This window comes from Mauremys mutica, chromosome 18 (assembly GCF_020497125.1).
Source record: "Mauremys mutica isolate MM-2020 ecotype Southern chromosome 18, ASM2049712v1, whole genome shotgun sequence".
NCBI classification, from domain to species: Eukaryota; Metazoa; Chordata; order Testudines; family Geoemydidae; genus Mauremys; species Mauremys mutica.
This window is the reverse complement of record NC_059089.1, coordinates 29,382,524-29,400,015: the sequence shown is the minus strand read 5'-3', so window position 1 is coordinate 29,400,015 and position 17,492 is coordinate 29,382,524. Positions and strand designations below refer to the sequence as shown.

At 42.1% G+C, this 17,492-nt stretch overlaps 1 protein-coding gene across 4 annotated transcripts; it reads left to right on the top strand.

The window, feature by feature from the left end:
- The first annotated feature begins 2 nt into the window (after positions 1-2).
- On the top strand, positions 3-17,215 carry SLC2A8 (solute carrier family 2 member 8). Of its 4 annotated transcripts, none has more exons than XM_044992322.1 (11): positions 3-195; positions 547-684; positions 3,317-3,479; positions 4,314-4,520; positions 5,698-5,797; positions 8,883-9,094; positions 10,957-11,103; positions 12,705-12,813; positions 13,973-14,146; positions 15,655-15,800; positions 15,972-17,215. In XM_044992322.1, the coding sequence occupies exons 2-11, from the start codon at positions 599-601 to the stop codon at positions 16,116-16,118; spliced, it is 1,491 nt and encodes a 496-aa protein (XP_044848257.1). In that variant the 5' UTR covers positions 3-195; positions 547-598; the 3' UTR covers positions 16,119-17,215. The 4 variants fall into 4 exon arrangements, with proteins under 4 accessions (XP_044848257.1, XP_044848258.1, XP_044848256.1 ...); XM_044992323.1 differs by having other exon boundaries at positions 3-220; XM_044992321.1 differs by having other exon boundaries at positions 3-238.
- The last annotated feature ends 277 nt before the right edge of the window (positions 17,216-17,492 follow it).

Below are 17,492 nucleotides of genomic sequence, written 5' to 3'. Positions count from 1 at the left end.
CCTATGGAGGGAAAGGCGGCTGGGTTGCGGCGAGCGGCCGCCGCGCTAGCAGGCAGAGACTCCGCCCAGAGCCATCCCTTCAGCAGAGCGAGGCTGGCCTGTCCGGCTGTCAGAGCGAGACCCATAGAGCTCGCTAGTCCTCCACGCCTAGAAAGGCCCCGGAAACGCGTTGCGGGGGACTGGCCATAAGGGACGGTCGGTCCCTCAGTCTGTTCCCTCGGTATCTGGAGCCTCAACTGTGAGGCCCGGCGCGCGTCAGGCTTCGTGCGCGCGGTAGCTGGTTCCCCTCGGGGGGAGGGAGCGCTGTCCGCACAGTCCTGCAGCTGCTGCCCCCTCCCTGGGTTGTGCAGAGTGAATAGCGCCCCCCCCATCCCTGTGAGTGGGGCACCTCTTCCTGCGCTCCCTCGACTCTTCTCCTGAGCTCTGGGTTCTCCCTCCCCTCCCCAGCCCAGCCCAGCCCTGCCCTACGGAGAGGGGCTTGTAACTCGCCACCCCTACCGTAGACTAGTGACTTTTCTATTGCTGCTGGTCTCTTTATTTCACTAGGCTGAGGCCAGGCTCACCAGACCGCCATTGCCAGGACAGCGCTACTTTCCAGATGGCTGCTGAGGAATCCCAACCCCTGTTGAGCTCCAGGAAGCCAAGTGAGCAATGGCTGCTGCCTGCTGAGAGCGTCTACCTGAGGTAAGAGCCTTTGCTTTTCTGAGCTGGAGACACTGGCGTTCCTGGCTGAGCAGTAACAAAGTGTCAGTGTATAACTGCCATCCCTACTCTGGTGTTTCCAGTGAAGTCTTTGACTTCGCTTGCTCCTTCCCATGTGGGGCTCCAGCCTACATGCCATTTGGCTTTGGAATATTTGACCTTGCTCCTGACTAGACTCCATCCAGACTTTTATCTAGCTCTCATTTGAGTTCTTTTTCCTATTTTTATTGAATTTATCAATTAGTTAAAAGCGTTTTTTGACATAGCTCTCACAGAACAAAATAAAAGGCCTCTAACAATACAGGATAGTTTTATAACATAGCATTCCTGCAACACTCTCCTGAGGCATAGCAGCAAGCTCAGTGACTAATATGGAAGAATGTCACAGTATGAGTTCTGGGCACAGCGGAGTAGAGTGCCTAATAGGCGGGTGTGAATAAGACTCAATGAGAAAAGCTCGTTGACATCTGACTGACTGAAAATGGAGCTAAGGAGGTAAGTTTTAAACAACACTTAGAAAGGGGTTGGCTGTACATCTGGATGTCTTCTAAAAGATATGCTCTAGCTCAACCAAAAGTGCTTGAGGCTGGAATTACTCTAGTGAAATTCTGTCACCTGTGTGATGCTGAAGGTCAGATCAGATCATAATAGTCCCTTTTGGCCTTAAAAACTATGAACGAGGGCAGCGTGCTCTAGTGAACTGATGTGATAGTATGAAGGACCTGATATGAAGGAGAAGGGGGTCAGAGAAAATGCAGTTTTGGGGAAAAGAGCTTGCCAAGTTAAATGGGAACACAAGCAGTGGTGAACACAAAGGCAAGTGCAAGTGTAGGCCCTTCAAGACAAGGTTGATGTAATTATGTTTGTAACAGGCTTCTGAATGGACTGTTTGTTTGACTTCCAAGAGATGCTATAGCTAAAGAGAAGGGAGTAGGGTCTTGAAAGCAACAGAGTAAGGAGTAAAACCTGGAGGCACTATGGTCTGATGGATTGGGACTTGGGAGGTAATAATTGGAGATATACCAATCTCCTAGAACTGGAAGGGACCTTGAAAGGTCATCGAGTCCAGCCCCTTGCCTTCACTAGCAGGACCAATTTTTGCCCCAGATCCCTAAGTGGCCTCCTCAAGGATTGAACTCACAACCCTGGGTTTAACAGGCCAATGCTCAAACCACTGAGCTATCCCTCCCCCGCCACTAGAGACATGGGTTCTGTTCCAGATTTGCCACTCTGATGATATCACCTCAGTGAAGTCATTTTGTCATATTTATATTCATCTTTTGAAAAGCATGTTGAGAAGTATGGATGAAAAGAGCTCTTTAAGTTCTAAACGTTTTGATTCTAGTTTAAAAATAAAGTCAGTTCAAGTTGGATTTTGTCCTGGTACAAAAGTAAGTAGGAGTTAGAGGATGACTGAAAAAAATGTTTTAAAAAACATAAGCAGAGAGTTGGCTTTGAGTGCTGGGAGATTTTTTTTTTTTTTTTTGCTGTATCCAGACCCACCTTGAACTAGTAAACCTTCCAGTCTAAAATCAAAATGGCTTAGAGATGGGATCTGATTGCAAAAATATGTTTAGAGCAGAGGTGGAAAGTTTCAAATTCTCTTGCATACTTTTAATCTCATGTTAAATACAGGTTACTGTGAAATAGTAAAGATAAGGTTTTGACACACTTCTGAAAATAAAAGGGGTTGTGAGATTTTGTGGGTGGGAAGATAACAACTGATGCAGTTCTCTCAGCCATATCAGCAGTTTCTGTGGAGAATCAGCTGACAGAAGTTGTGGCTATGGTTTGAAACTTCTTAAGAAAAGAAAGCGTTTTGTGCTTAAACTGGCTGAAATGTTTGATTCCAAATGAGTCAGTAACCCCCCCCACCACAAAAGTAGGTAAATTGTCCATTGCCTTTATTACTAATTTAACTGGCTTTGCCGGGGGGGGGGAAGGTTAGAAACATTTTCTAATTCTAGCTCAGAGAGAATTAAGCATCTGTAAACTCAAGTCCAAATCAATATGTGTGCACATAGACATACTGGTTCCCTTCCAAGTGCTGATTTTATGGTGGTCCCTCTGACTATATTTTATTTTAGCTGTGATCCCAGGCTGTTGACTATGACTTATAGCTTGAAATACTGGCCCCATTGAAGTCAATGGAAAAACTCCAATTGACTTTAGTGGCACCAGGATTTCACCGTTTTTTTAAAATTATGATTGAGTGATACTTATTGAAAAGAGATGTTCCAGTTTGTTTTGTTCAGGTTCTAACCTCACTTGCTACTACCTTGATAGCCTTCTCTACTTCTAACTCTCCCTAAGATGATACCAAAATAGGCAATTTAAATTGTGTGTTCTGGAACACTTAAATTACTTTTTTTTTTTTTATGTATTCAGACATCTCCAGATTCTTACCTGGATTGAGATTGTCTGATGGCTTGCACTGAGGATTCTGAAACATTGAACTGATCTATCTACATACTTGATTGACCAAGTTACACAATTTGTACATATAAAGCATATTATAATACAGAATTTTCTTTGGCTTTTGCAGTAATGTGAGAACCAACAATTGTATACACATGCAGAATTTCTGTTTGACTCATGCCTGGCTCTTTTACAGCAAAGTCCAGAACAGAAAGCTATATCTGGCCACCTTTGCTGCTGTTTTGGGACCCCTCAGCTTTGGATTTGTCCTAGGTTACAGTTCACCAGCTATTCCAGATCTGAAGAAAATTAGTGACCCTAAATTAAGATTAGACACCAATGAAGCATCATGGTTTGGGGTAAGTCTCTGCAAGATGCATTATAATAATGTGTGACTGATTTTTGGTAAGAAAAAATTCCTTACACGTTTTCAGTTGTGGGGCAGGACTATTTTGAGAAGACTGTTTGTATGAGACTAGGCAGCTTGGGTTTAATAATAGAATATGTACTCTTTCAGTTCTAGGTAATTTTGTTCAAATTTTAGTCTGAGTGACTGAAAGTTATTTCTACCTGATGGCTGTTTGGTAGTCTGTGAAATTAATTTAGAGTTTTTTGCCTCATTCTATGAAGTCATCACACTTGGCATTAACTGGCCTCCTCTTGGCAGTGTCAATAGAATGTCCAAAGATTAAATGGGCTCTGGAGACTAAGCTCCCCTCTCTCATTGCTAAATGAGATTGTGCTATAATGGGAGCAAAGCTTGTTGTAACAGCTTGCTGGGCCACTGCTTAGGCAGCATCTCTTTGCTTAAACAGTTGAAGCCCCAGAACAGTCAAGCTGGCCACTCTTGAACCTTAAATTGTACTTTCTAAAAAGATGCATGCATGGTGGTTCTGTTTTTAATTGACTATAGCTATATATCTTTTCTACTGCAATATTTTTTAATGTTTGTTTACTTACTTACACACACACACACACACTCTCACTCTAAAACTGATCTACTATCCTTCTGAGGTGGATTAATGATCTTTGGGAATTGCACTAGTTTATGAATGGTTAGGTAGGCTAGTCTTTGTCTCTTAGTCTAATGACTTCCGTACATAATCTTTTAAACCAAAAAGCAACGATTAATTTTTGGAAAGGCTGCAGAATGTATAGTCATTTATCTATTTGTGTGTGCTTGTTTTCTGAAGTCTGTAGTAACATTAGGAGCTGCTGCTGGAGGAATACTGGGAGGCTGTATGGTGGATAAAGTTGGGAGGAAGCTGAGTCTGATGCTGTGCTCAATACCATATGTCTCTGGGTTTACAATTATCATATCCGCCCAGAATGTCTGGATGCTTTACATTGGACGAATATTGACTGGGTTAGCCAGTGGCATTACTTCACTTGTTGTTCCAGTAAGTGAAACAGTTTCTATTTCTTTCTTATTTATTCAGCATAGTCTGGAAAAATGTTGCATGAGATAATATCTTAAAACCAGGAGTGGCACCACAGCTATGGCACCCATACCACCTTAACTCTACCCTATAGTGACACCACGCAATAACCATATGACTATTATCATAGCATATTAGTGTTTGTGGTCTTTTATATTAAATAGCATTGACTTTTTAAAGATGGATTACATTTATTTCCTCTTGGTGTCTCTCTGAAAGGCAAAACTTAGGTGATTTGGGTTTCCCAATGGCATTTCCAGTCCTCAATATGTTTGGATTTCTTTTCAGTTTAATGTTAACTCTGAATTTCCCAGGTTTATAATACTTGTTGTTAGTGCGTCACTGTAACACACTTTTTTTTTATGATTTATTATTATTATTATTTTAAATTATTTTCAGTCTTCACTCCATTTTAACATAGTTTTTGTCCAGGAATTTCCTTGTCCTTAACATTTGTTTAATATATAAAGAGTAAATAAAACAGACTACATATCTTCAATTTTTAATATCTTTCTAAAACTTTTTTTAAACTCTTTGGGTCAGATTTGCTATTAGGCTGTGGCTGCTTTACAGCATTTTGGAGCAGTGCAAAGAAGGCAGAATGTTGTATACATCCAGTTTTACTGTTATCTCCTGACTTTCATTTTTTTCCCTATGCATGCACATGCGTGTGCGCACACACACACTAGTTTTCCCCTCAGTTTCCCCTACCTTCACCCCTCCCCTTCCCTTTTGTCCTCCTTGGTGAGCAGATCTAGTGTAATTCATAGTTTTGAAGGGATCGCAGTGGAGTTGTCTGGGGCTCCAACTCTGTGTATCTGCTACCAAAATTGTGGACTTATTTTGTAATTCACATTCAGCATCCATGTCTGGGATGCTAACTTATTTTCTTCTATGCAAGCTGTGGCATTTTGATTTCTGTTAATTTTTGGCACGTTTGTTAGTATTTTTGGCAGAGCCTTTCATGGAACCAATGTAAATTCCCAAAAGTAACACTGCTGGTTCTAGTCATTCCAGTGTAGCTGCTTATGATTCATGTTTGAACAATGTGGCTGTATTTTAACAAGTTATTTTCAATATCAGCTGTTGTTACTTTTTAAAACTTTTTTGTTAATATTTTCTAATTATGCATTTTTAGGTGTATATTTCTGAAATATCCCACTCAAAAATTCGAGGAACACTTGGCTCATGTGTTCAGCTGATGGTGGTGACTGGTATACTGGGAGCTTATGTTGCAGGTATTGCACTTAGTTATAGAATCATAGAACTGTTGGGCTGGAAAGGACCCTGAGTGGTCATCAAATCCAGCCCCCTGTGCTGTAGCAGGACCAAGTAAACCTAGACCATCCCTGACAGGTGTTTGTCCAACCTGTTCCTAAAAACCTCCAATGGAGGATTCCACAACCTCCCTTGAAAGACTGTTCCAGAGCTTATCTACACTTAAAATTAGAAAATTTTATGTAATAGCTAACCTAAATATCCATTGCTGCAGATTAAGCACTTTACTACTTCTGTCTTCAGTGTACGTGGAGAACGGTCCTCTTTATAATAGCCTTTGACATATTGGAAGACCTGTTATGAGGTCCCACCAGTTGTTTTTTCTCAAGACTAAATGTGCCTAGTGGTGTGATTTTTTTTTTTTATTTTTATTTTTTTTTTAAATACCTTTCCTCATAGGTCAGGTTTTTCTAAACCTTTTAATATTTTGATTGCTGTCCTCTAGGTTCTGTCCAGTTTGTCCACATCTTTTCTAAAGTGTGATGCCCAGAATTGGACACAGTACTCCAGCTGAGGCCTCACCAGTGCCAAGTAGATTGGGACAACTACCTCCCATGTCTTACATAAAACACTCCTGTTAATATTATTATCCTCTTTGCATCTGCATCACATTGTTGACTCGCATTCAATATGTGATGTATAATGTTGTCCAGATCCTTTCAGCGGTACTACTGCCTCACCAGTTATTCCCCATTTGATAGTTGTGCATTTGATTTGTCCTTCATAAGTGAAGTACTTGTCTTTATTGACTTTCATCTTGCTGAATTCACACCAATATTCCAATTTGTCACGGTTCTTTTGAATTCTAATCATAGAGCCATAGATGATTAGGGTTGGAAGAGCCCTCAGGAGGTCATCTAGTCCAACCCCCTGCTCAAAGCAGGACCAACACCAACTAAATTATCCTAGCCAGGGCTCTGTCAAGCTGGGCCTTAAAAACCATTAAGGATGGATATTCCACCATCTCCTTAGGTAACCCATTCCAGTGTTTCACCACCCTCCTGGTGAAACAGTTTTTTCTAAAATCCAACCTAGACCTCCCCCACTGCAACTTGAGACCATTGCTCCTTGTTCTGTCATCTGCTACCACTGAGAACAGCTGAGCTTCATCCTCTTTGGAACCCCCCTTCAGGTAGTTGAAGGCTGCTATCAAATCCCCCCTCATTCTTCTCTTCTGCAGACTAAATAACCCCAGTTCCCTCAGGCTCTCCTCATAAGTCATATGCCCCAGCCCCCAATCATTTTTGTTGCCCTCCGCTGGACTCGCTCCAATTTGTCCACATCCTTTCTGTAGTGGTGGGCCCAAAACTGGACGCAACACTCCAGGTGTGGCCTCACCAGTGCCGAATAGAGAGGAATAATCACTTCCGTTGATCTGCTGGCAATGCTCCTACTAATGCAGACCAATATGGTGTTAGCCTTCTTGGCAACAAGGGTACACTGCTGACTCGTATCCAGCTTCTCGTCCACTGTAATCCCCAGGTCCTTTTCTGCAGAACTGCTGTTTAGCCAGTCGGTCCCCAGCCTGTAGCGGTGCATGGAATTCTTCTGTCCTAAGTGCAGGACTCTGCACTTGTCCTTGTTGAACCTCATCAGATTTCTTTTGACCCAATCCTCCAATTTGTCTAGGTCACTCTGGACCCTATCCCTACCCTCCAGCGTATCTACCTCTCCCCCATCTCTCTCTCAGCTTAGTGCCATCTGTGAACTTTCTGAGGGTGCAATCCATCCCATCATCCAGATTATTAATGAAGATGTTGAACAAAACCAGCCCCATAACAGACTCCTGGTACACTCCGCTTGATACCGGCTGCCAACTAGACACCAAGCCGTTGATGATTACCCATTGAGCCTGACAATCTAGTCAGCTTTCTATCCACCTTATAGTCCATTCATCCAATCCATACTTCTTTAACTTGCTGGCAAGAATACTATGGGAGACCATATCAAAAGCTTTGCTAAAGTCAAGATATATCACGTCCATTGCTTTCCCCATATCCACAGAGCCAGTTACCTTATCACAGAAGGCAATCAGGTTGGTCAGGCATGACTTGCCCTTCGTGAATCCATGTTGACTGTTCCTGATCACCTTCTTCTCCTCCAAGTGCTTAAAAATGGTTTCCTTGAGAACCTGCTCCATGATTTTTTTCCAGGGACTGAGGTGAGACTGACTGGTCTGTAGTTCTCCCGGTTCTCCTTCCCTTTTTTTTTTTTTAAAAGATGGACACTATATTTGCCTTTTTCCAGTCGTCCGTGACCTCCCCCGATCACCACAAGTTTTCAAAGATAATGGCCAACAGCTCTGCAGTCACATCAGCCAATTCCTTCCGCACCCGCGGATGCATTAGATCTGGACCCATGGACTTGTGCATGTCCAGTTTTTTCTAAATAGTCCTTAACCTGTTCTTTCACCACTGAGGGCTGCTCAGTGTTTGGCCTCCAAAGTGCTTACAACTTCTCCCAGCTTGATGTCATCTGCAAATTTTGTAAGCATACTTTCCACTTCATTATCCAAGTCATTAATTTAAAATATTGCATAGTAGTGGAGCCACAACTGATGCCTGTGGAACCCCACTAGATACGTCCTCCCAGTTTGACAGTGAACCATTGATATTACTCTTTGAGTATGGTCTTTCAACCAGTTTTGCATCCATCTTCTAGTAATTCCATCTAGACCATATTTCCCTAGTTTGCTTAGGAGAAATGTTGTGTAGGGCTGTGTCAAAAGCCTTACTAAAATTAAGATGTATCACATCTGCTTTTTCCATCCACTTGACCAGTAACCCCATCAAAGAAGAAAATTAGGTTGGTTTGGAATGGATTTTTTTTTTGTTTTTTTGACACACACATGCTGGGTATGGGAGGCAGGGATAGTGAAACTTCTCCAGACTTCAGGAAGAGAATCGGCACATGCTCAGGGAACCACTCTTGAGGAAGGGGAAAATGTACACATTGCTTTATCAGCAAAGCTAGTGCAGCTCACTATAATGTGTACAAATGTCAGCTGATTCTCTTCATTTATGTTCTATCCCCTTCCTGCCTCAGGAATGGCACTCAGATGGCGCTGGCTGGCTGTGCTATGTTCTTTCCCACCTTGCATAATGCTCGTGTTCATGTCCTTCATGCCTGAAACACCTAGGTTCCTGCTGAACCAGAAAAAACGCACTGAAGCTATGGCTGCTTTACAGTTTCTGCGGGGATCAGAGGTGGACCATGAATGGGAATGCAGGCAGATTGAAACCCATGCTGAGGAGCAGGTGATGAAGATTTTGTTCTGGGTTACACTAAAAGCCTTTTTTATTCAGTAAAGAAGAAATGTGCTTAAATATGGTTATTACATACTTTGTGTGGTCAGAGATAATAGTGAAATAATTGAGTACTTTTCCCAGATCTTAAAGAACTCTGCATAGCTCCAAAGTTTGTCTACTTCACTAACAGAAGTTGGTACAATAAAAGATCTTGCCCACTTTGTCTCATAAATAAGAGGACAGATTAGCCCCCTCAATTTGTTCTAGAGATCATATTGACCAAACTACTAAACAAGTCTTTATAGTTTGGACTCATAGATATTTGTAGAAAGTAAATACCAATAAATCTCTCATGTTTTACAAGGGGTTTGTGGATTTGGGTATCTTGTGAGGGCTGGATGATGGGGCAGTAGGAGGGGCAGGCAGAGACTTCAAAGGAAATTGATGCCTGGTTTTTCTAAATTCCCTGCTGTGACTTCAAATATTGCTCCCGCAGGTGTCCAAATACTATAGTTCAGTTATAGGAATGGGAACTGAGGGTAGAAGAAATCAGCATTATTTAAGTACTGAGAGTTCTCAAGCTGTTCCAAACATAACAATCACATTCATTATACCAGTTTAATAGATTACTTAAATGGGGGACTTGCTCTGTTTGTGTGTGACCAAGTGCCTGGGATAGACCACACTGACAATGTCCCTCTCAGGGCTGACTGCCTGCAAGAAATAGGGCAATCACCAAAGCTGGTGGTTTACACTCTAATTAGATTAATCAAACTGGTAATAAGAGCTTCTGCAGTACCAGACTGGCTAGCCAGAAGCCAAACACCGTCCCCTTTAGGCATTCTAGCTCCTGGCTCCAATCCAGACAACCAAGTCTAATAAAGTGAGAGATTATTGAAAACCCGTTTCACCATATGTGAGGTTCTTTCTAACTCCAAAGGATCAGACACACACAATCCCAAGATCAATATGAATTTCAGATCTTACCCAGATATCACACTGTCAGCCAGTCCTTAGCAACTAAAGATTTATTAATAAAAGAAAAGTTATAAATGGTTAATAGATTTATTTACATACTAATGATTGCAAAGTCCTTTTATCAGGTTTGTAGCAGTGATGGAATAGACTGCTGGCTTGTAAAATCTCTCTGGTGACTTCCAAAAGGTTGGAAGGTCCTCAGTCCATGGTTCAAGATGTTTCTTTTTGTTGTAAATCTATAGTCCAGAGAATTAGAGCAGGAAAGAAGCAAAATGGAGGTGTCTTTATATTCTCGTTCATGTACATGGAAATTTACTATATCAAACAAAGTCCACAGTCCCTGTATGTGAAAGCTACTGTTCCAAGATGGAGTCCAGGATCACATAAGCGCATCACAAGCTTCTACATGTTTTGCTGCATCACAGGGGGTGGCCATTAGCTCCTTGCTGTCTGAGGGATCCTCAGAAAATGCTATCTGGACAGGATGAGTTTCTTCAATGGCCCGTTGGGAGAGTGGAGTGTCCCTGATGGGCCCTCAGCACACAGATTTACATCAGGGCTAAGCAGTTATTTGGCAGACTACAACACATGTTTCAGATACAAGTACAAAGCCAATATTCATAACTTCAGATACAAAGATGATTCATGCTTATAAACAGGATAATCATACTTATCAATGGAAAAGTTATTATTTGCTACCTTAAATGACATTCTTTGTACAAGATTTATGGAAATTGTATAACAGTGTTAACAGTAATATAAATGGCCACCTTTCTTATATGCAGCATCACAATATGGTCTTATGATAGATCTGAATCTCAGTGGTAGCACTTCATTCAGTTATGCAAATCAAATAATTGTCACTGAATCTTTGCCTATGTCTTCCTTTATAGCACAGACTAAGTGTTGCTGAATTTAAGAATCCATCTATCTACAAGCCATTTCTTATTGGTGTGGCACTGATGTTCTTCCAGCAAGTAACAGGGATTAATGCAATTATGTTTTATGCAGAAACTATCTTTGAAGAAGCTAATTTTAAGGTAAGCATTGTTCACTTCCATCTTTCTAAAATACAATAGATAAGTGCAGTTTAGCCGAATGTTACACTTGAGTAGAGTACCAAACAGAAACCTTATATGAATTTGGTGAATCTGTTAGTCATGGAAAAACGTTATGTCTCTGTGATTTTGTTTGTATGCGGGCATCTCACTGTCCTTGTTCTGGTTTGCTTAGTTTTATTAACAGTTTCTTCAAGGAAAATAATATATATTAGGCTGCTGGTCAGCAACTTTGCCTCCATTTCCAGGAAATGTAGTATAAGGTGCCAGAAGCCCACTTGATCATAGGTCCACCCAGAATCTCTCTCGCCATGGTTACTATTCTGTGCTTCAGAGGAAGTAAAATTGCTGTATCAGGTGAAAGCTAAATTACAGCAATGGAGAGGAATAATTGCTGGAGTGGATCTCTATAGAAAGATCAGGATATTTTACTAGTCATAATTAAATTCTATTTTTAAGCTAATACTTCATGCAAAGTGATTCCGTCTGGTGTCTGTTTTCAGTTTAGCTGACAAAGATATGCTCTGCATGTTAGAATCAAACTTTAAAAATACAGATTTTCTTTTTTCCTTTCATGCATTCATCCTCCACTGCCTCAATTTCCCTTTGTGTTTCTTGCATAATCTCAGGTCATCCACAGGTATGACAGTGACAGAGGCTTGTGAGAGAATCAGCTGCTAATGACAATCTTGTGTTCATTTTCGGAATGAAATGAATAAAATTGAACCTTCATGTATATTAATAAGAGCAGTGGTTGTGAGTTGGACATCTGGGCAGCTATCCTTGACATTCCTGTTAGTTGCTTCTGACTTTGCCAAAGTCATGTAATGGAGCCATAATGTTATAATCCATGGCTACCTAGGAAATTCTCATCCGCACAGTATGGCCATTCAGAACCTTATGGTAGCAGGATGATCTACAGTAGTGGTGGCCAAACTTATTGACCCTCCGAGCGCATATTATGATCTTCAGACGTTCAAGAGCTGGGGTGTGCCTGCCAGTGCTCGGGGCCTCAGCCCCGTGGTGGAGTGGTGGGGCTAAGGGCTTCTGCCCTGCAGGGAGGGGGGCCTCCGGGCTTCAGATGAAGCACCGAGCCCTGGTTGGCGCACTCCATGGGGTTGAAACCCCAAGACTCCTATCCCTGCTGGGCAGAAGAAGCCCCTAGCGCCCCCCCATCCACAGGGGAGAAGCCCTGAACTCTCTCCCCCCCGCCCCCCAACCTCTCTGGTAAGCAGAGAATGGGGTGAGGGATCGTGTAGGCTCTGCAAGCTGCACTTTAACTGTAAAAGAGAATTGCAGAATTTTGTAGAATTTAATTTTTTGGTGCAGAATCCCCCCAGGAGTAATTTACCTGATGAGGCTTAATGATTGAAAAGCATTTTGAGATCCTCATATGAAAGGTACTGTGCAGAAGCACAGTATGTTAGTTAATACGAGATCAGACCAAGATATCAATACTGCATACAAATTAGCAATAAAAAATATGCTTATTTCTTTTTTACCTGCAGCATTACTGGAAAATCCTAATCACTTACTGAACACCATGACATTGCTTCTATAGATTTCTTTTCTCTTACTTTCAGGACAGTAGAATGGCCTCTGTTGTTGTGGGTTCCATACAAGTGTTTTTCACAGCTGTGGCTGCAATTATTATAGATAAAACTGGGCGAAAAGTACTGCTTTCTCTTTCAGGTAAAAAAACAAAAACAAAATCTGTATCTTAAAATATAAAATACATATGAGACAGCTGGTTTAGATTAATATGAATGGACGAGGAAACGTCTAGACACTATTTTGTTTTCTCCAAACCATACTTAAGAATCTGTCTCTTTGGAGACTGTGACTGAAGGTGTTAAAGACCTAGTTTCAGACTTCTCCAGTGTCCTGCATCTTTCTGTGTCTGCTTTGTGCCCTTAACTTGCCACTGTATCCTACATTATAGGAATCCTGCTTCCATGTTGCCAGTTAATAACTGAGAACGTAAGCTCCAGAAGCAGTACAATGAGTTTCTAAACTCTGAGGCCTTTTTTATTTAAAGGCTGGGACAAGGATGAAAGTATCTTTCATCATGCAAAAACTTGCCTGCATTTTAACATTCCAAACTTGGGTCAGATATGCAAAAGCTTAAAGATAGTTTCTGTTGGTAAATGTCCTCCTTAAAGAACAATATTGTTTGTAATACCAAAAATATCCTAGCTTGCCTACTGCATGAAGGTTTGTAATTATGCAGTGAAGTGGCTTATTTTAAAACTTAACTTCTGTAGACTTAATCTGGTGATTTAGAAGACGTGATCACAACTTACACACTGCACTGGAGAGCCTTCCTTCCTTTCAAAAGATAATCATCAAACTCTCATTTTAGATGATGCAAGGGAGAGATCTTTCCAAAGAAGCAGTTTGCTTTCTTAGCTACATTAAAGTACCCTTGTCTTCTGAAATTAGCGAACACTTCTTGTTTACTTGTGCCTATTTCACAAGTAGGTTTGGTAGTATTAATTATATCAAGCAGGATTCATTTACTCTAACAGGCATATATGTATACAGTATATTTGAATTCTGTAATTGTATGTATATTCACCTGTGATTGCTGAGGTTGTTGTAATTCTAGATACTATTTTATTTTATTATTTATTTTTGGCGATCTCTCACTTGAGTCAGCCTGTACCAAATAGTGCCAGAGGTAGTTTCTAAGGATGCTATTCTTATACAATCATTGTGGGCAAAGCACTGATGTGAGGAACATCCATAAGAGGCTTGTTTTTTGTATTTAATTTACCGATTCTGGTCTCTCGGATACAAATCTTTTCCAAGTGGCAATAAATCTGCAGTTGGTGGTTCTTTACTTTTGCAGGGGTCATTATGGCTATCAGCACTGCAGCATTTGGGCTGTACTGTAAAGTGATCCTTCCAAACCCTCAGAATTCATCACAACCTGACTTATTGACTACACTAAATTCAGCATCTGTAGGAGCAGAAAACAATCTAGCATGGTTGGCTGTAGTGAGCTTGGGGCTGTTCATCACTGGTGAGTGGTCTGGCATTGTAGTCATGGGCTATGCAAAAAAAAATTGTCCACAGCTATAAAAGCTCTTGAGACTGGAGTACTGTATTCCTTGGAAGTTCTCGAGTATGGCCTTGTAATAGTACTGGTCAACTGTGACCTCTGACTCAGCTAAGAGTTGTGAAAGCACAACACTTCTTGGGGATCAAGCTATAAGGCTGTGCTCCTGCAGTCTGTACTACACTCAGCAGGGACTCCTGAAAGAGTGTAGGACAGGGGTCTCAAACATGCGGCCCACAGGGCTCTTGCGTGTGGCCTGCCAAGCTCCCCGTCCCCCCCCGTCCCTCTGCCTACCTGCGGGATTGCCCCGTGGCGTTGTGAGCCCCACACTGCTGTTTGAAGCAGTTGGCAGCACGCCCCTTCGGGCCGGGGGGGAGCGGGAAGGAGGGCTCCTGCATTGCCTCCTTCCAGGCACCGTCTCCCGCAGGGAACCACAGCCAATGGGAGCTTCATGGGAGGTACCTAGAAGAGCGGCAAGGGCAGCGCATGCACGGAACTTTGAGCCCCCCCCCCCCACTGCCCCAGGGGCTGCAGGGACAGGGTTCCAGCTGCTTCCTAGAACGGAGCAGCATGGGGCGGGGGGCCAGGGCAGGCACGCAGGGAGCCTGCCCTGGCCCCCGTGCGCACCGCTGCCACCCCAGAACCGCTCTAGGTAAGCAGCGCTGGACTGGAGCCCGCACCTTGCACCCCAACTCCCTACCCTGAGCCCCCTGCTGCACCCCTCACCCTCTTGCACTCCACCCACCAACGGCCTGCCCTGAGCCCCCGCTGCACCCTGCACCCTTTCTGCACCCCCTGGGGGGCAGCGTTGGGGTGGGGACAGCAGGGAGGAGGTGGGGCAGAGGCAGGGCCTAATGGAAGGGGTGGAGTGGGGCCGGGGCCAGAAGCAGCAAGGGGGAGTGTCAGTGATGCAGCCCTTGGTTCAATGCACTAGTCCTCATGTGGCCCTCATGGTCATTTGAGTTTGAGACCCCTGGTGTAGGATATGGATTAATCAGCCTGGACCACATCAAAGATATTGCACTTAGATATGTGGTGGTTTTGTTTTGTTTTTTAAACTGTGTTCACACCCAGAAGCATTTTTTCTTCCTGCACCAGTCAAAGTGAGCTAACTTTTAGGTAGTGCAGGGCAATTGAAGTTAAAAATGTAGATTTAGTTTGAAGAAATCTCAGAGAGGTAACAAAAACAAACAGACCAAAATAAAACCACCCCCCTCATTTATCTAAGCATGTTATCAGATGGTGGGGTTAATAATTTTGGGGTATTGTTGCAACAAGTATATACCAGTTTTGGAGTGTGCATTTCAGTACTGCTTTCTAAATGAAATGTTCCCTCTACAGCAGTCTGAGAGGACAGTAGTTAGAGTTCAGGTAGAATTAACACTTATCACAGAAAAGGCTTTGGGATCATTCACAACTTGCTTCTTTAAATGCAAAACAAATTTATTTTCACCTTTTATTTTCAATTTCAGGTTTTGCCCTTGGTTGGGGTCCCATTCCGTGGCTGGTGATGTCTGAAATATTCCCACTTAAAGCTAGAGGGATATCCAGTGGTGCCTGTGTCTTAACAAACTGGTTTATGGCTTTTTTAATAACCAAGGAATTCCATGATCTTACAGTAAGCACCATGTAACCCCAATTATGAGCCTTACCCCTTCTGATTCATGGTGAAGTTGATAAACAATGCTGTTGGCAAATCACTCAGCTATGCTCTTCCCTGGTAATGAGGTATTGCAGGTAGTCCTATGCAGCTTTGTTTTTTCTTATAATAATTTTCTTTTTCTTTCAGGGCTTCCTGACTTCCTATGGCACTTTCTGGCTTTTCTCTGTCTTCTGTATTCTAAACGTAATTTTTACTGTCCTGTATGTGCCTGAAACAAAAGGAAGGACATTGGAACAAATAGAGGCTCACTTCCGAAGATCACCTGCACCCTGAGGTTCTTTACCCTGTAGGAAAGTTTCCTATTAGGTTACTGTTAGTGTTATTGCCTAAACTTTTCCAAAAAAACATCCTCTGGGTTAGTAGGCAGCACGTGAATTCATGTGGTTAAACATGGTTTAAATCAACTTCTAATCAATTTTGTTAACTTTGGCAAAAATCTGAATTGCACTGTGGAGAACCAAAACATTGTTCTCATATGCATGTACGCATTCAGCTTTTTTCAGGTCTACAAAGCAGCAGGTTGTGCTAATTCACTGTGATACATAAGTTCTCTCCTTATCCCAGGCCTTGGAGCTTCATTTGGGCTGTCACTGTTTTTCTCTTTCCAGTGTTCCCTTTACGTACTGTAGATTACTTATGAAGGCTGAATAACTGCTTTTAATGGATTAGCTGGTATGCTGTTCATTCTGTCTTATTGCCTGACCTGCATTAACTTCATACCCTATTTTGATTCTTCCACTGTCTTCATCTGGGCTTGTATGGGTTGTGGCCTGACTATTGAACAAAGTCCAGGCCATTGGTGAGAACAACAGTCCTGTAACTAATGCACTAGCCATCAGCCCTCTTCAGATGTTGTATGCTTGATAAATTGCTGAACATCCTCTAAGAGCCCTAATGGCAGGAGGGGGTTTGAGCACCTCAGGGAAATATATCATGATATGTAGTTGTAATCTTGTGGGAAAAGCAGGCTAAAATAGAGCATTTTCAAATTTCAAATAAATATCTTCAGAGATGCTAACATTTGACTAGACAATGGAAGGTGCGTTGCTTCTGCTCAGTTTGGCAAACTGCTGAAAAAGCTTTTGGGCCTTGGGGAAAAAAATACTTCTATTATACATCAGAAACCCTAATCAGCTGTTCAATTATGAGACTGTTGCTGTATTTACTTCTATTGTGTGGTAGACTTCCATCTCAGTACAGTTGGCCATTATGACTAGAACCCTAGAATCAAGACTAGCCCTACCTAGCACTGACACTACTTAAACCTATGCTACTTGAACTATATACATTTTAAGTTACGTGATGTAGTACTTTCTTAACAGCTGCTGTTTATACACTGTTCTGCTTCCATAACATTTGCTATTATTGATTGTCGAAGTAGCTTACTGAACACTTTTTACAAGAATGTAACTACCTTAAAGAAATTTTGTCAATGTAAAACAACTGCGGTTGACAGTGGTGGTCATCTAATGGAAATATCTATTTCACTACTTTTCAAAAGAAGGACATAAGGGTCTCCTGTCACTCTGGGAAAGCATAAAGAAAATATTTCATTGTAGTGTCTAGATTACACAATTAGATTTTAAGAAACAACCAATTTATCTAATCAGAGGTACATATAAGTAGACTCTCCAGCGGAGTTACTTA